This window comes from Entelurus aequoreus, linkage group LG19 (assembly GCF_033978785.1).
Source record: "Entelurus aequoreus isolate RoL-2023_Sb linkage group LG19, RoL_Eaeq_v1.1, whole genome shotgun sequence".
Classification (NCBI taxonomy): Eukaryota; Metazoa; Chordata; class Actinopteri; order Syngnathiformes; family Syngnathidae; genus Entelurus; species Entelurus aequoreus.
In genome coordinates this window covers 10,282,898-10,295,733 of record NC_084749.1, presented here as the reverse complement: position 1 = coordinate 10,295,733, position 12,836 = coordinate 10,282,898, and the positions used below count along the sequence as shown (strand labels likewise).

Below are 12,836 nucleotides of genomic sequence, written 5' to 3'. Positions count from 1 at the left end.
TTTTTTCTTGCAAATAATCATGAACTTAGGAATTAATGGCAGCAACACGTTGCAAAAAAAGTGTCACAGGGGCATTTTTACCACTGTGTTACATGGCCTTTCCTTTTAACAACACTTAGTAAATGTTCGGGAACTGAGGAGAAACATTTTTAAAGCTTTTCAGGTGGATTTCTTTCCCATTCTTGCTTGATGTACAGCTTAAGCTATTCAACAGTCCTGGGTCTTCGCTGTCATATTTTAGGCTTCATAATGCGGCACACATTTTCAATGGGAGACAGGTATAGACTACAGGCAGGCCAGTCTAGTACCCACACTCTTTTACTATAAAGCCACGCTGTCGTAACGCATCGCTTGGCATTGTCTTGCTGAAATAAGCAGGGGCGTCCATAATAAGATTGCTTGGATGGCAACATATGTTGCTCCAAAACCTGTATGTACCTTTCAGCATTAATGGTGCCTTCACAGATGTGTAAGTTACTCATGCCTTGGGCAATAATACACACCCATACCATCACAGGCGCTGGCTTTTGAACTTTGCGCCTAGAATAATCCGGATGGTTCTTTTCCTCTTTGGTCCGGAGGACACAACATACACAGACCCCAAAACACTTTTCCACTTTGCATCAATCCGTCTTAAATGAGCTCGGGCCCAGCGAAGCCGGCAGCATTTCTGGGTGTTGTTGATAAATGGCTTTGGCTTTGCAAAGTAGAGTTTTAACTTGCACTTACAGATGTACCGACCAACTGTAGTTACTGACAGTGGTTTTCTAAAGTCTTCCTGAGCCCATGTGGTGATATCCTTTACACACTGATGTCGGTTTTTGATGCAGTACCGCCTGAGGGATCGAAAGTCTCGGGCTTAGCTTTTTGTGCAGTGATCTCTCCAGATTCTCTGAACCTTTTGATGATATTACGGACCGTAGATGGTGAAATCCCTAAATTCCTTGCAATAGCTGGTTGAGAAATGTTGTTCTTAAACAATTTGCTAAGGCATTTGTTGACAAAGTGGTGACCCTCGCCCCATCCTTGTTTGTGGATGACTGAGCATTTCATGGAAGCTGCTTTTATACCCCATCATGGCACCCACCTGTTCCCAATTAGCCTGTTCACCTGCGGGATGTTCCAAATAAGTGTTTGATGAGCATTCCTCAACTTTCTCAGTCTTCTTTGCCACTCGTGCCAGCTTTTTTGAAACATGTTGCAGGCACCAAATTCCAAATGAGCTAATATCTGCAAAAAATAAAGTTTTCCAGTTCGAACGTTCAATCAATCAATCAATCAATGTTTATTTATATAGCCCTATATCACAAGTGTCTCAAAGGGCTGCACAAGCCACAACGACACCCGCGGTACAGAGCCCTCTTAAGGGCAAGGAAAAACTCACAACCCCAATGGGACGTCGATGTTTGAACGTTAAGTATCTTGTCTTTGCAGTCTATTTAATTGAATATAAGTTGAAAATAATTAGCAAATTATTGTATTGTTTTTATTTACCATTTACACAACGTGACAACTTCACTGCTTTTGGGGTTTGTATTTGTGGCAGCCCGCCACAAGTAGATTTGGACCCCCACAAATAGATTTTGCATTTCAACACTTTACAAACGGACATTGTGACTGTAGCGTGTCGTTCCAATTCCGTACAGTAGATGGCATCGTAACTCAGCTTCTTAAAGTTGGTTGGTTGAAATGTATTTCGAACATGTATACAGTATCAATATATCATATATTTTACATATTTTCCTAACAACATGTCCTAAAAGTACCAGCATAATGGAAAAAGAAATTCAATATCAATGTTATAATTGCTATGCTGAATTGGGTCTCATTTTATCCGTTAAACCAGTGTTCCCCAACCTTTTTTCCACCAGGGACCGGTTTAATGTATGCATTATATTCACGGACCGGCTTTCTACGTGTAAATTAGCCTTTGCCCACAATCTGGCACAGTTTAATGTTATATAACCATTGATGTGCATTGTCCCATTACAACTATAATGGAGTTGTAATATACATCTATTAACAGGCTTATTGGTGTGTTTAGTGGGCCAGGCGAAAGTTAAGTCTGAGAAAATGTGGTAGTTTATAAATTAATTAATGTTTCTGTGCGGCCCGGTAGCAAATTTGTCACGGCCCCGGACCGGTGGTTGTGGACCACTGCGTTAAATCATATCCAATTATATTTCCAATCCGCAAAATATGTGAAAATATCGTCTAAACCAGTGTTTTTCAATCTTTTTTGAGTCAAGGCACATTTTTTTCATTGAAACAATCCCAACTCACACCACCAGCAGAAAATGTTTTTAAAAAATTACTCAGTAGACTATATTCACAATATAAAGTCATTTTCATCATATACCTGACGCAATTAATCGATATCAATTCAAACCATAACCATAACCTAATTCTCTTGTCTCAAAGTATACAGCAATAAGCTACCTGCTGCCTCCTACTGATACAGTATGTATTGTTACTCTGCCGATCTTTATATAGCACAGAGACACAGCATATTATGTGCGGAATATATATATTGGTTGGCAAAAAATATTTTTTTGACCAATTAATTGTTTCCACGGCACACTACAGTGGTTGAAAAAAACTGGTCTTAACGTCCACAAAACGCCGCAATTTCAAATGGCCATTTTGAATATTCCGCTCCAAAAGACTTTGGTGAGGATCGTAAATTAGGTATCTGATGACGCCACGGTGGAAAATTCCAGTGCACTATGATTCATAATGGAAATACGCAACAATTAGAAGAAAGATGTGCATTTTATCATTCGCAATCCCTATGTTTTTCTTTTTTTATGCATTCTAAATAAATAAATAAAAAGTCAGCTAACAATGGAGTCGACTACTCACCTGGACAGTTGAAGGTCGTGGCCAAATTACGCTTGTTGCAGAAACCTTTTGTTTTTTTTAACCCTTGTGTGGATTATGATTAATTCTTCATCTAAACGGGAAGATATAAACATCCCATCAGTTTGCATCCCAGTGAGATCAGACATTGTACAGTAAGAGATTGTTTCATTATGTTCATAGTTTGTATTTTTAGTTCAGCAATTAGCAATATTGCTGCATGAGGTTTCACTAAAGCTGGAGCTGTACCTTAAAGGTAGAAAAGCGCTATACAAGTATTACTGTTTGTCCCAAAGTAGACTTTGTTGTCTCTCACAAGTCTGCCATGAGTAGTAGGTTTGATGTTGTAGGGAACTGTGTGTGGAGGGAAAGTGCGATCAGCGTGCCTGCAGGAGCAAAAGTCACCGCCACTGTCCATGGTACTGAAGACGAACAGTACCATGGACAAAGGGGAAAAAAGGGACACAAACATACATACTGTACAGCAGATTTTTTACAGCTAAATGTGTACATATCATTTATACACACATACACCGTGGCCCCCCAGTCACATTTTTTCTCTCAATGTGGCCCCCGAGTCAAAACATTTGCCCAGCTTTAGATGCCAGCCGATATTATCAGCTTTTTTGCTGATAGAGGATCGAGACACCCCTATTATTTAAAGTCTTAACAAAATCTTATTTCATTCATTTTTTACATTACAATACATGTCATCTTGTATAATAGGCAACCTTTAAATGTTCCCTGTCTTTCACCTTCAGGAGAGAAAAGACAACTGGGCCATTCTTAATACGGAGTGATTGCAAACTGTCAAATATGGAGGACAAGAAATAGTCATAGGTGCGTTCCTTTGTTGTTCAGCTTGTCGTCTATATGCATATATATACAGTCGTGCTCATAAGTTTACATACCCTGGGAGAATTTATGATTTCTTGGCCATTCTTCAGAGAATAGGAACGATAACACAAAAACCTTTCTTCCACTCATGCTTAAAGGCCTACTGAAACCCACTACTACCGACCACGCAGTCTGATAGTTTATATATCAATGATGAAATCTTAACATTATAACACATGCCAATACGGCCGGGTTAACTTATAAAGTGACATTTTAAATTTGCCGCTAAACTTCCGGTTCGAAACGCCTCTGAGGATGACGTATGCGCGTGACGTAGACCGGCGAACACGGGTATGCCTTCCACATTGAAGCCGGTACGAAAAAGCTCTGTTTTCATTTCATAATTCCACAGTATTCTGGACATCTGTGTTCGTGAATCTGTTTCAATCATGTTCATTGCATTATGGAGAAGGAAGCCAAGCAAGCAAAGAAGAAAGTTGTCGGTGCGAAATGGACGTATTTTTCGAACGTAGTCAGCCACAACAGTACACAGCCGGCGCTTCTTTGTTTACATTCCCGAAAGATGCAGTCAAGATGGAAGAACTCGGATAACAGAGACTCTAACCAGGAGGACTTTTGATTTGGATACACAGACGCCTGTAGAGAACTGGGACAACACAGACTCTTACCAGGATTACTTTGATTTGGATGACAAAGACGCAGACGTGCTACTGTGAGTATGCAGCTTTGGCTTTTTTTTGCGTATGTACGTAACTTTTTTAAAATATATAAGCTTTATGAACCTTGGGTTAGGTGAACGGTCTTTTGGGCTGAGTGATTGTGTGTGTTGATCATGTGTTTGAATTGTATTGGCGTGTTCTATGGAGCTAGGAGCTAGCAGAGGAGCTAGGAGCTAGCATAACACGTACCGTACCGTAAGTGCGCGTCACGTACGTAACTTTTTAAAAATATATAAGCTTTATGAACCTTGGGTTAGGTGAACGGTCTTTTGGGCTGAGTGATTGTGTGTGTTGATCAGGTGTTTGAATTGTATTGGCGTGTTCTATGGAGCTAGGAGCTAGCAGAGGAGCTAGGAGCTAGCATAACAAACACGCAGGTGTTATTATGCAGGATTAATTTGTGGCATATTAAATATAAGCCTGGTTGTGTTGTGGCTAATAGAGTATATATATGTCTTGTGTTTATTTACTGTTGTAGTCATTCCCAGCTGAATATCAGGTACCGTGAGTATGCAGCCTTGGCTGCTAAACATTCGATAACTTGACCGTATGTGCGCGTCACGTACGTAACTTTTTAAAAATATATAAGCTTTATGAACCTTGGGTTAGGTAAACGGTCTTTTGGGCTGAGTGATTGTGTGTGTTGATCAGGTGTTTGAATTGTATTGGCGTGTTCTATGGAGCTAGGAGCTAGCAGAGGAGCTAGGAGCTAGCATAACAAACACGCAGGTGTTTTTATGCAGGATTAATTTGTGGCATATTAAATATAAGCCTGGTTGTGTTGTGGCTAATAGAGTATATATATGTCTTGTGTTTATTTACTGTTGTAGTCATTCCCAGCTGAATATCAGGTCACCCCCGGCTCTCACAGCATCTTCCCTATCTGAATAGCTTCAACTCCCCACTAGTCCTTCACTTGCACTTTACTCATCCACAAATCTTTCATCCTCGCTCAAATTAATGGGGAAATTGTCGCTTTCTCGGTCCGAATCTCTCTCACTTCATGCGGCCATCATTGTAAACAATAGGGAACTTTGCGTATATGTTCAACTGACTACGTCACGCTACTTCCGGTAGGTGCAAGCCTTTTTTTTATCAGATACCAAAAGTTGCAATCTTTATCGTCGTTGTTCTATACTAAATCCTTTCAGCAAAAATATGGCAATATCGCGAAATGATCAAGTATGACACATAGAATAGATCTGCTATCCCCGTTTAAATAAAAAAAATTCATTTCAGTAGGCCTTTAATGGTTGTGTGAAGCTATTTATTGGCAAACAACTGGGTTTACTCTTTTTAAATCAAAATGCACAATAAGGAGGCACTTGAAGAAAAATGGGCTGCATGGTCGAGTCGCCAGAAGAAAGACATTTCTGCGCAAATGTCACAAAGTATCCCGCTTACATTACGCCAAACGGCACAGAGACAAGCCTCAAAACTTCTGGAACAAAGCAATTTGGAGTGATGAGACCAAAATTTAACTATTTGGCCACTCGACCATGCAGCCCATTTTTCTTCAAGTGCCTCCTTATTGTGCATCTTGAAACAGCCGCACCACAATTTTTCAGAGAGTCCTGTATTTCAGCTGAAGTTATTTGTGGATTTTTCTTTACATCTCAAAAAAATTTCCTGGCAGCTGTGGCTGAAATATTTGCTGGTCTACCTGAATCCCTCATTTTCTACTTCTTAATCAGCGTTTGAACACTGCTGATTGGCATTCTCAATTCCTTGGATATCTTTGTATACCCCTTTCCTGTTTTATGCAGTTCAATTACCTTTTCTCGCAGATCCTTAGACAAATATTTTGCCTTCCCCATGACTCAGAATCCAGAAACATCTGTGCAGCACTGGATGAAAGAAGCCCAGAAACTCACTGACCTTTTATACACACACATTAATTACAAAAAAACAGGTCACAGGTGAGGATTGGAGCCTTGATTAGCCATTCAAACTTGTTTGTGTCAACTTTTGTGCATGTTATCAGATCAAAGTCACTGGGGTATGTAAACTTTTGATCAGGGTCATTTGGGTACTTTCTTTTGTCATTTTGATTTAAAAAGAGTAAACACAGTTGTTTGCCAATAAATAGCTTCACACAACCATTAAGCATGAGTGGAAGAAAGGTTTTGTGTTATCATTCATATTCTCTGAAGAATGGCCAAGAAATCATAAATTCTCCCAGGGTTTGTAAACTTATGAGCACAACTGTGTACATATATATATATATATATATATATATATATATATATATATATATATATATATATATATATATATATATATATATATATATATACTGTTTACTTATGTAATATTCTAAAGATATGTATTGTTTCTACTCTACAGGCCAAGTAAACTCTCTTAAAAGCAGAGTTAGAGGACTTCTCCGGATGTCTCATGTCTCTATATAACCAACTATCCGTCTCCAGTGGACCAGACCTGGGCAGCAATATCTATTTAAATGGCTTTACATATTTCAAAACAGGAGCGAGGGATTGAAAGATTCGCAAAATGAGTGAGGAGGATTTTTTTTTTTTTTACATGTAAGATAAGTTGTGGATGTAAAATGGCTCTTAACTGTTATTTGCCGGAAGTGTCTCCCCGCTCTCTCTTCATCCATGTATGTGGCTAATCTGTGGAAATGTGATGTTTTTTAAAAATGATCAATGAGCGGTGATTTGAATATTGTCTTCGTACGTGCTTTTCTGTGCTGGTTTGTAAACTTCATTCACACGCTCCGAGTAGTTCAGGTTTTGTGGAGGCGGCGTGGAATTTAGGGGACCTTTTTTTGTATGAATTCAATTAACTTGCACCTTGTTTCGTACAATCGTACAATCCAGGTTTCAGAGCTCAGACTTTGACCTCCTGTTTGTGACTGTTACGCCACATAGAGCAGGGGTGTCCAAACTTTTTCCACTGAGGGCCGCACATTGAAAAATTGATTAATTAATTGATATTTTCCATTTTCAAAACCAATAAAATATTTATTATAACAATTAAGGCTCCTCTCAATTGTGATGAGGGAATCAGTCATTAAAGCATTAAAAACAAGTCATATATATATATATATTATTATTTTTAAACTTTCAACACTAAAATATTTATAAACCAACTTAAGATCTATTCGTTGATATAAAATGTACATTTTTTTATACTCTTTTTGTCAAAGAAAACCTATTTTTTAAAGGCCAAATACAAAATGTGCAATATCTTCCCCCAAAACAAATTTGTAAATTGAATATTTTATGTGAAGTAATTGGAGCCATACATAAGTAAATAATTCATAGCAACATTGCTTTTGCTTAATTATTATTTTTTGAACAATTAAACTTTAAGAAAAATCTGACAAATAAAAGGTATCTGGATCTAAAAGTCCTCCCACTCATAAAAGTATTAAAAATCGCTCATATATCAATATATGTTATTTTTACTTAAACCTCTAGATCAATTGTTCTCAAATTGTTTGGACCAAGTACCTCAGAAAACACTTGGCTCTCCAAGCACCACCATAATGACCAGCATTAAAATACAGTAGCCTAGTAGGCTTAAATATTCATTAAAAACAAGGCAGGGGTTTTATTTAACAACAATAAATATTTATTACCTTTGGCCACCGTAACATTACACACAGTTTGAACAGTAACACTGTGTTGGAATATTTAATTAAGTAATTCTTTGGCGTACCACTCGACGGAGCCTGCGTACCCTAACACAGTTTGAGAATCACTGCTCTAGATCAACTTCAGATCGATCCGTCAACTATACGTTTTTATTCATGTTTGAACAACGCCAGTTTTAAAGTAATGTGTTAATATTGTAATATTTTCTCGTTACATTTTGTTTCACTTTTTATGTTTTTTTCAATAGCTTTTTTTAAATGTGCCGTGCCCTTTAAAAAATGAGCTGCGGGCTGCAAATGGCCCTCGGGCCGCAATTTGGACACCCCTGACAGAGTATTAAAAAAAGCAATGTTCTATATTGACTGTTAATAGCGTGGAGTCTTTGGAAGCAGCTATTTCAACATGGTCACCACCTATCACATAGTCGGCCATTAATCTATGCCAAAGTACTCATCTTGACTCATCCATTCATTTCCAAGGCTGTGACAAGGCTGTTAAACATTATTGTAAAAGAACATACTATATGTCAAGTAAACTATTTTATAAAATAACCTGAAATAATGCTTGTTTTTGTCTTCTTTCAGGCTTATCAGTAGGTCATTTTAAGCTCTATGATTTGTACAAAGTGTTGATTTTAAATACTGTCACTGTACGAGATTGCATCCGTCTTTATCCCATACTTGCCAACCCTCCCGATTTTCCTGGGAGACTCCCGAATTTCAGTGCCCCTCCCGAAAATCTCCTGGGGCAACCATTCTCCCGAATTTTTCCCGATTTCCACCCGGACAACAATATTGGGGGCGTGCCTTAAAGGCACTGCCTTTAGCGTCCTCTCTCACCTGAAAAGGAGACTATTATATAGGTCTCCGTTATCCATAGGTTTATCTATAACCCATAAAGTAGGCAGGCACGGAGCTATTTCTCAGCGTGTGTTTATTCCAGCCGGCACGTTAATACACTGACACACAACATCCGGATTCCCATCATGCATTGCTTCAAAACTACGGCAAGTAGTAATGTCCAAAAACATACCAGAGACGAAGCAGAAGAACGAAGAAGAGACATGGCGACGACGAGTAAGAAGAAGAAGTACGCTTGCAAGTTCCAGAATGATTAGAAAAAATAATTTCAGTTCATCCAGGACAGCTCGAAGGGGAAGGAGTATGCTGCCTGCACATTTTGTAGATCAGATTTCTCCATTGAACACGGTGGCCAAACGAATATACTCATTCATGAACAGATTATTTATTTATTTGTATATATATATATATATATATATATATATATATATATATATATTTATAAAAAATACTTGAAAATATATACACCACCCCCCCACCCCCCCCCCCCCCACCCCCCCCCCCCTTTGAATAAGCAGGGTTTTGGTTGGAGTTTGAATGGAGAGAATGTAAAAGACTCAAGCCAAATGTGATCCCGAAAATCAGGAGCACCCTCAAGCTAGAAGAAAGACTGAGTCAGAACCTGCAGAAAAACGGAAAGAGCAGACACGTCGCTCAAAAATTACAGAAAAAGAAGGTAAGTTGTATTCTATTTTGCGTCCTCTTCTGCTGATGTTTTCAACCCCTCCCTCCAGGCTAAAAACAGTACTGTTGACGTCCGCAATTGGGGGCTAATTATGGCGTCCTTCAGCTTCTTCGTCAGATTCCAGTATTTATTTTTTGTTCATTTTGTTAACCATATCTGTTTTGAAGTAATTATGGACCAGGGGGACAAAAACATGCAGTTAATTAATGAAGATAATAGTTTTACATGCCTTTATCCACACGGTTCATGCAAGAAAATTCTGTTCTGTAGATGACGTCACACCGAAAGGGGGGCGGTGTATTGAGTCTGCCGATGGAAAGGGGGTGTTAAGTGTGTACACTACCGTTCAAAAGTTTGGGGTGACCCAAACAATTTTGTGGAATAGCCTTCATTTCTAAGAACAAAAATAGACTGTCGAGTTTCAGATGAAAGTTCTCTTTTTCTGGCCATTTTGAGCGTTTAATTGACCCCACAAATGTGATGCTCCAGAAACTCAATCTGCTCAAAGGAAGGTCAGTTTTGTAGCTTGGTTTTCTAATCATCAATTAGCCTTCTGAACCAATGAGCAAACACATAGTACCATTAGAACACTGGAGTGATAGTTGCTGGAAATGGGCCTCTATACACCTATGTAGATATTTCACCAAAAACCAGACATTTGCAGCTAGAATAGTCATTTACCACATTAGCAATGTATAGAGTGTATTTCTTTAAAGTTAAGACTAGTTTAAAGTTATCTTCATTGAAAAGTACAGTGCTTTTCCTTAAAAAATAAGGACATTTCAATGTGACCCCAAACTTTTGAACGGTAGTGTACATAACACCATAGACATCTTATAAGTAGACGCAGCATCGAGCGCTACTGCCTACTGGCGCTGACGAGACGCCGGGCCGCCATCTTGGAGTGGTGATCCGCTCCACTCAGTGCAATTCATTTGGCAGGAGTAATGAACTGTCAGTGCATTTAATTCATCTTACCTCACTGAATACCAGTGATTTTCACGCATTTTTTTATCATACGTGTAGCTATGATAAAGGACACATGTTTTGGCGTGTTTTATTATTCATAGTTTGCTTAACAGTAATAGAATATTCTTATATGCTATAAGTGACCAGACGTCCGAGATCAAAACTGGGAATATAATCCCAGAAAAGGGGGGGAAAAAACGGTCAGCTATTTTTAAGTTGAAGAAACAATATGATTAGGTTATATATACATGCATATATCCTACATAAACAATGTATGAATACATTAGATATCTATATATCTTAGGGACCTATAGACTGTATCTTGGTTATTCTGTCTTGACACTTTGTATTGATATTTTGTATTACATTCTTCCCTTAAATGATAATGTTTACAGTGATTGTTTTATATGTATTTTTTATGTATGTCGTTTTGGATAAAAGCGTCTGCCAAATACTTAAACATAAACATATATAAACACCTGAAAGTCTTTATATCAGCTAAAACCACTGATCTGTTTCACTGGATTCAAAATAAAACCAAATTCTTTCTTACCCAACAATGTTAGTATTTGAATATTGTTACTTGAAGACTTACTCCTGGTTACAAGTATACTGTTAAGAAAGTATTGTCTTATACTTTGCCTAAAATGAGAATGCATCATAATCAGTGGCGGCTGGTGAATTTTGTTTTTGATTTCAGTACTATTGAAGATCTTTGCTCCTTCTCAACTCTGTGGTAATATTCTTTTCACAAAATACAACCAATAGTACGTTAATGTTAAATGTTACTTGTGAAAAGTAATCCCCCCGATTCCTATTTTCAACAGTCCGCTCATTTGAGCAGGAAAACGCTGAACACCATCTTTGTTTTCTACCTGTCAACTGCCAGTTTAGGCTGCTCGCCGGCTCATCACCACTTCAAGATGGCGGCCCAATTTCTCGCGTCACAGCAGCCAATGCTGCGTCTACTTCTAGTCAGACGTCTATGCATAACACCCTTTTTTGACAATTGTATCAGAACAATACGATGGCAATTGAGAGCTGTCCTGGCTGGTCCACCGATATTTGACAAATTCAGGTTCCCACAGAGATCATTTCAAGGTACATTTTATCTTTCATTTATGTTAGCTTCATTTTGTTTTAGCATTGCTAGCAAAGCCTTAATGGGGGAACTTCAGAAGAATGCTATTAGCCTATTTTAGTTAGTAGCTTTAGCCCTCGGCCATATGAATACACCATGTCAAAGATGGATAAAGTGACATAAAAATAAACACTTTTAAAAAGTGTCCAGTTGTGAGTTTTTATCACCTCCATTCGGGTTCTTCCTGGCTTGCTTCTTGGTTTTCAGTCCCGCCTTCGTATAGCTTCGCTGATTGGTCCGTGCTGTGGCTCGTTTCCTGGTTGTAAGTCCTGCCCTTTACCATCATTGGGTGATCTTTATGTCAATCAATATAAAAGCCTGTTCTGATTGGTTGTCATGTCACTCAATGAAAAAGCGTGTAAGAGTATTTTATATGTGGTTACTGTTTCTACAATCGACATAGCAAAGTTAGCTTTAAAGTATTTTATCTATAACACGAACGCAAGTGCCCACATTACCATAAAGACTTCATTTAAGAAACCAAAATAATTAAATAATAAAAAATAAAAATCATTTAAATTAGATAGGGATATTACCCGACTTTTGTGAATAGTTTTGGAAAGTGGAATAATAATATGTATGTTTCTCAACTAAACTTTCAATAAAGTTAAAGTACAAATTAAAATACAGCGTCACCACTTTAGTCATAATTTTTGCGCTCTAGAAAGTGTTTCTGTTTGATATTGTCATTATTGCCACAAGTGGTCTTAATTAAAAAAAAAAAATTCCAAGATATGATTGTTTCCATTTTTTGTGAGAAATTTTCAATAGAGCAGTGTTTTTCAACCACTGTGCCGTGAGATACAGTCTGGTGTGCCGTGGGAGATTATGTAATTTCACCTAATTGGGTTAAAAATATTTTTTTTGCAAACCAGTAATTATAATCCGCAAATAATGTGTTGTTGTTGAGTGTCTGTACTGTCTTGAGCTCGGCAGAGTAACCGTGAAATACTCTTCCATATCAGTAGGTGGCAGCAGGTAGTTAGATGTCGGGAACAACAACGATGGTTTGTCGTGATCACAATATTCAGACGACAGCTGGAGGCAGTGTACAGGTAAAAAGGTATCTAATGCTTAAACCAAAAATAAACAAAAGGTGAGTGCTCCTAAGAAAAGGCATTGAAG

The 12,836-nt window shown here is 38.1% G+C and overlaps 1 protein-coding gene across 1 annotated transcript in view; it reads left to right on the top strand.

Annotated features, from left to right (window-relative positions):
• LOC133635102 (uncharacterized) overlaps window positions 1-8,619 on the top strand; it is a 46,005-nt gene extending 37,386 nt beyond the window's left edge. Inside the window, exons 6-7 of the mRNA XM_062027872.1 lie at window positions 3,621-3,699; window positions 6,783-8,619. Coding sequence (XP_061883856.1) covers window positions 3,621-3,659 — 39 coding nt within the window. The 3' untranslated portion in view covers window positions 3,660-3,699; window positions 6,783-8,619. The remainder of the gene's footprint in view (window positions 1-3,620; window positions 3,700-6,782) is intronic.
• Window positions 8,620-12,836: the final 4,217 nt, after the last annotated feature.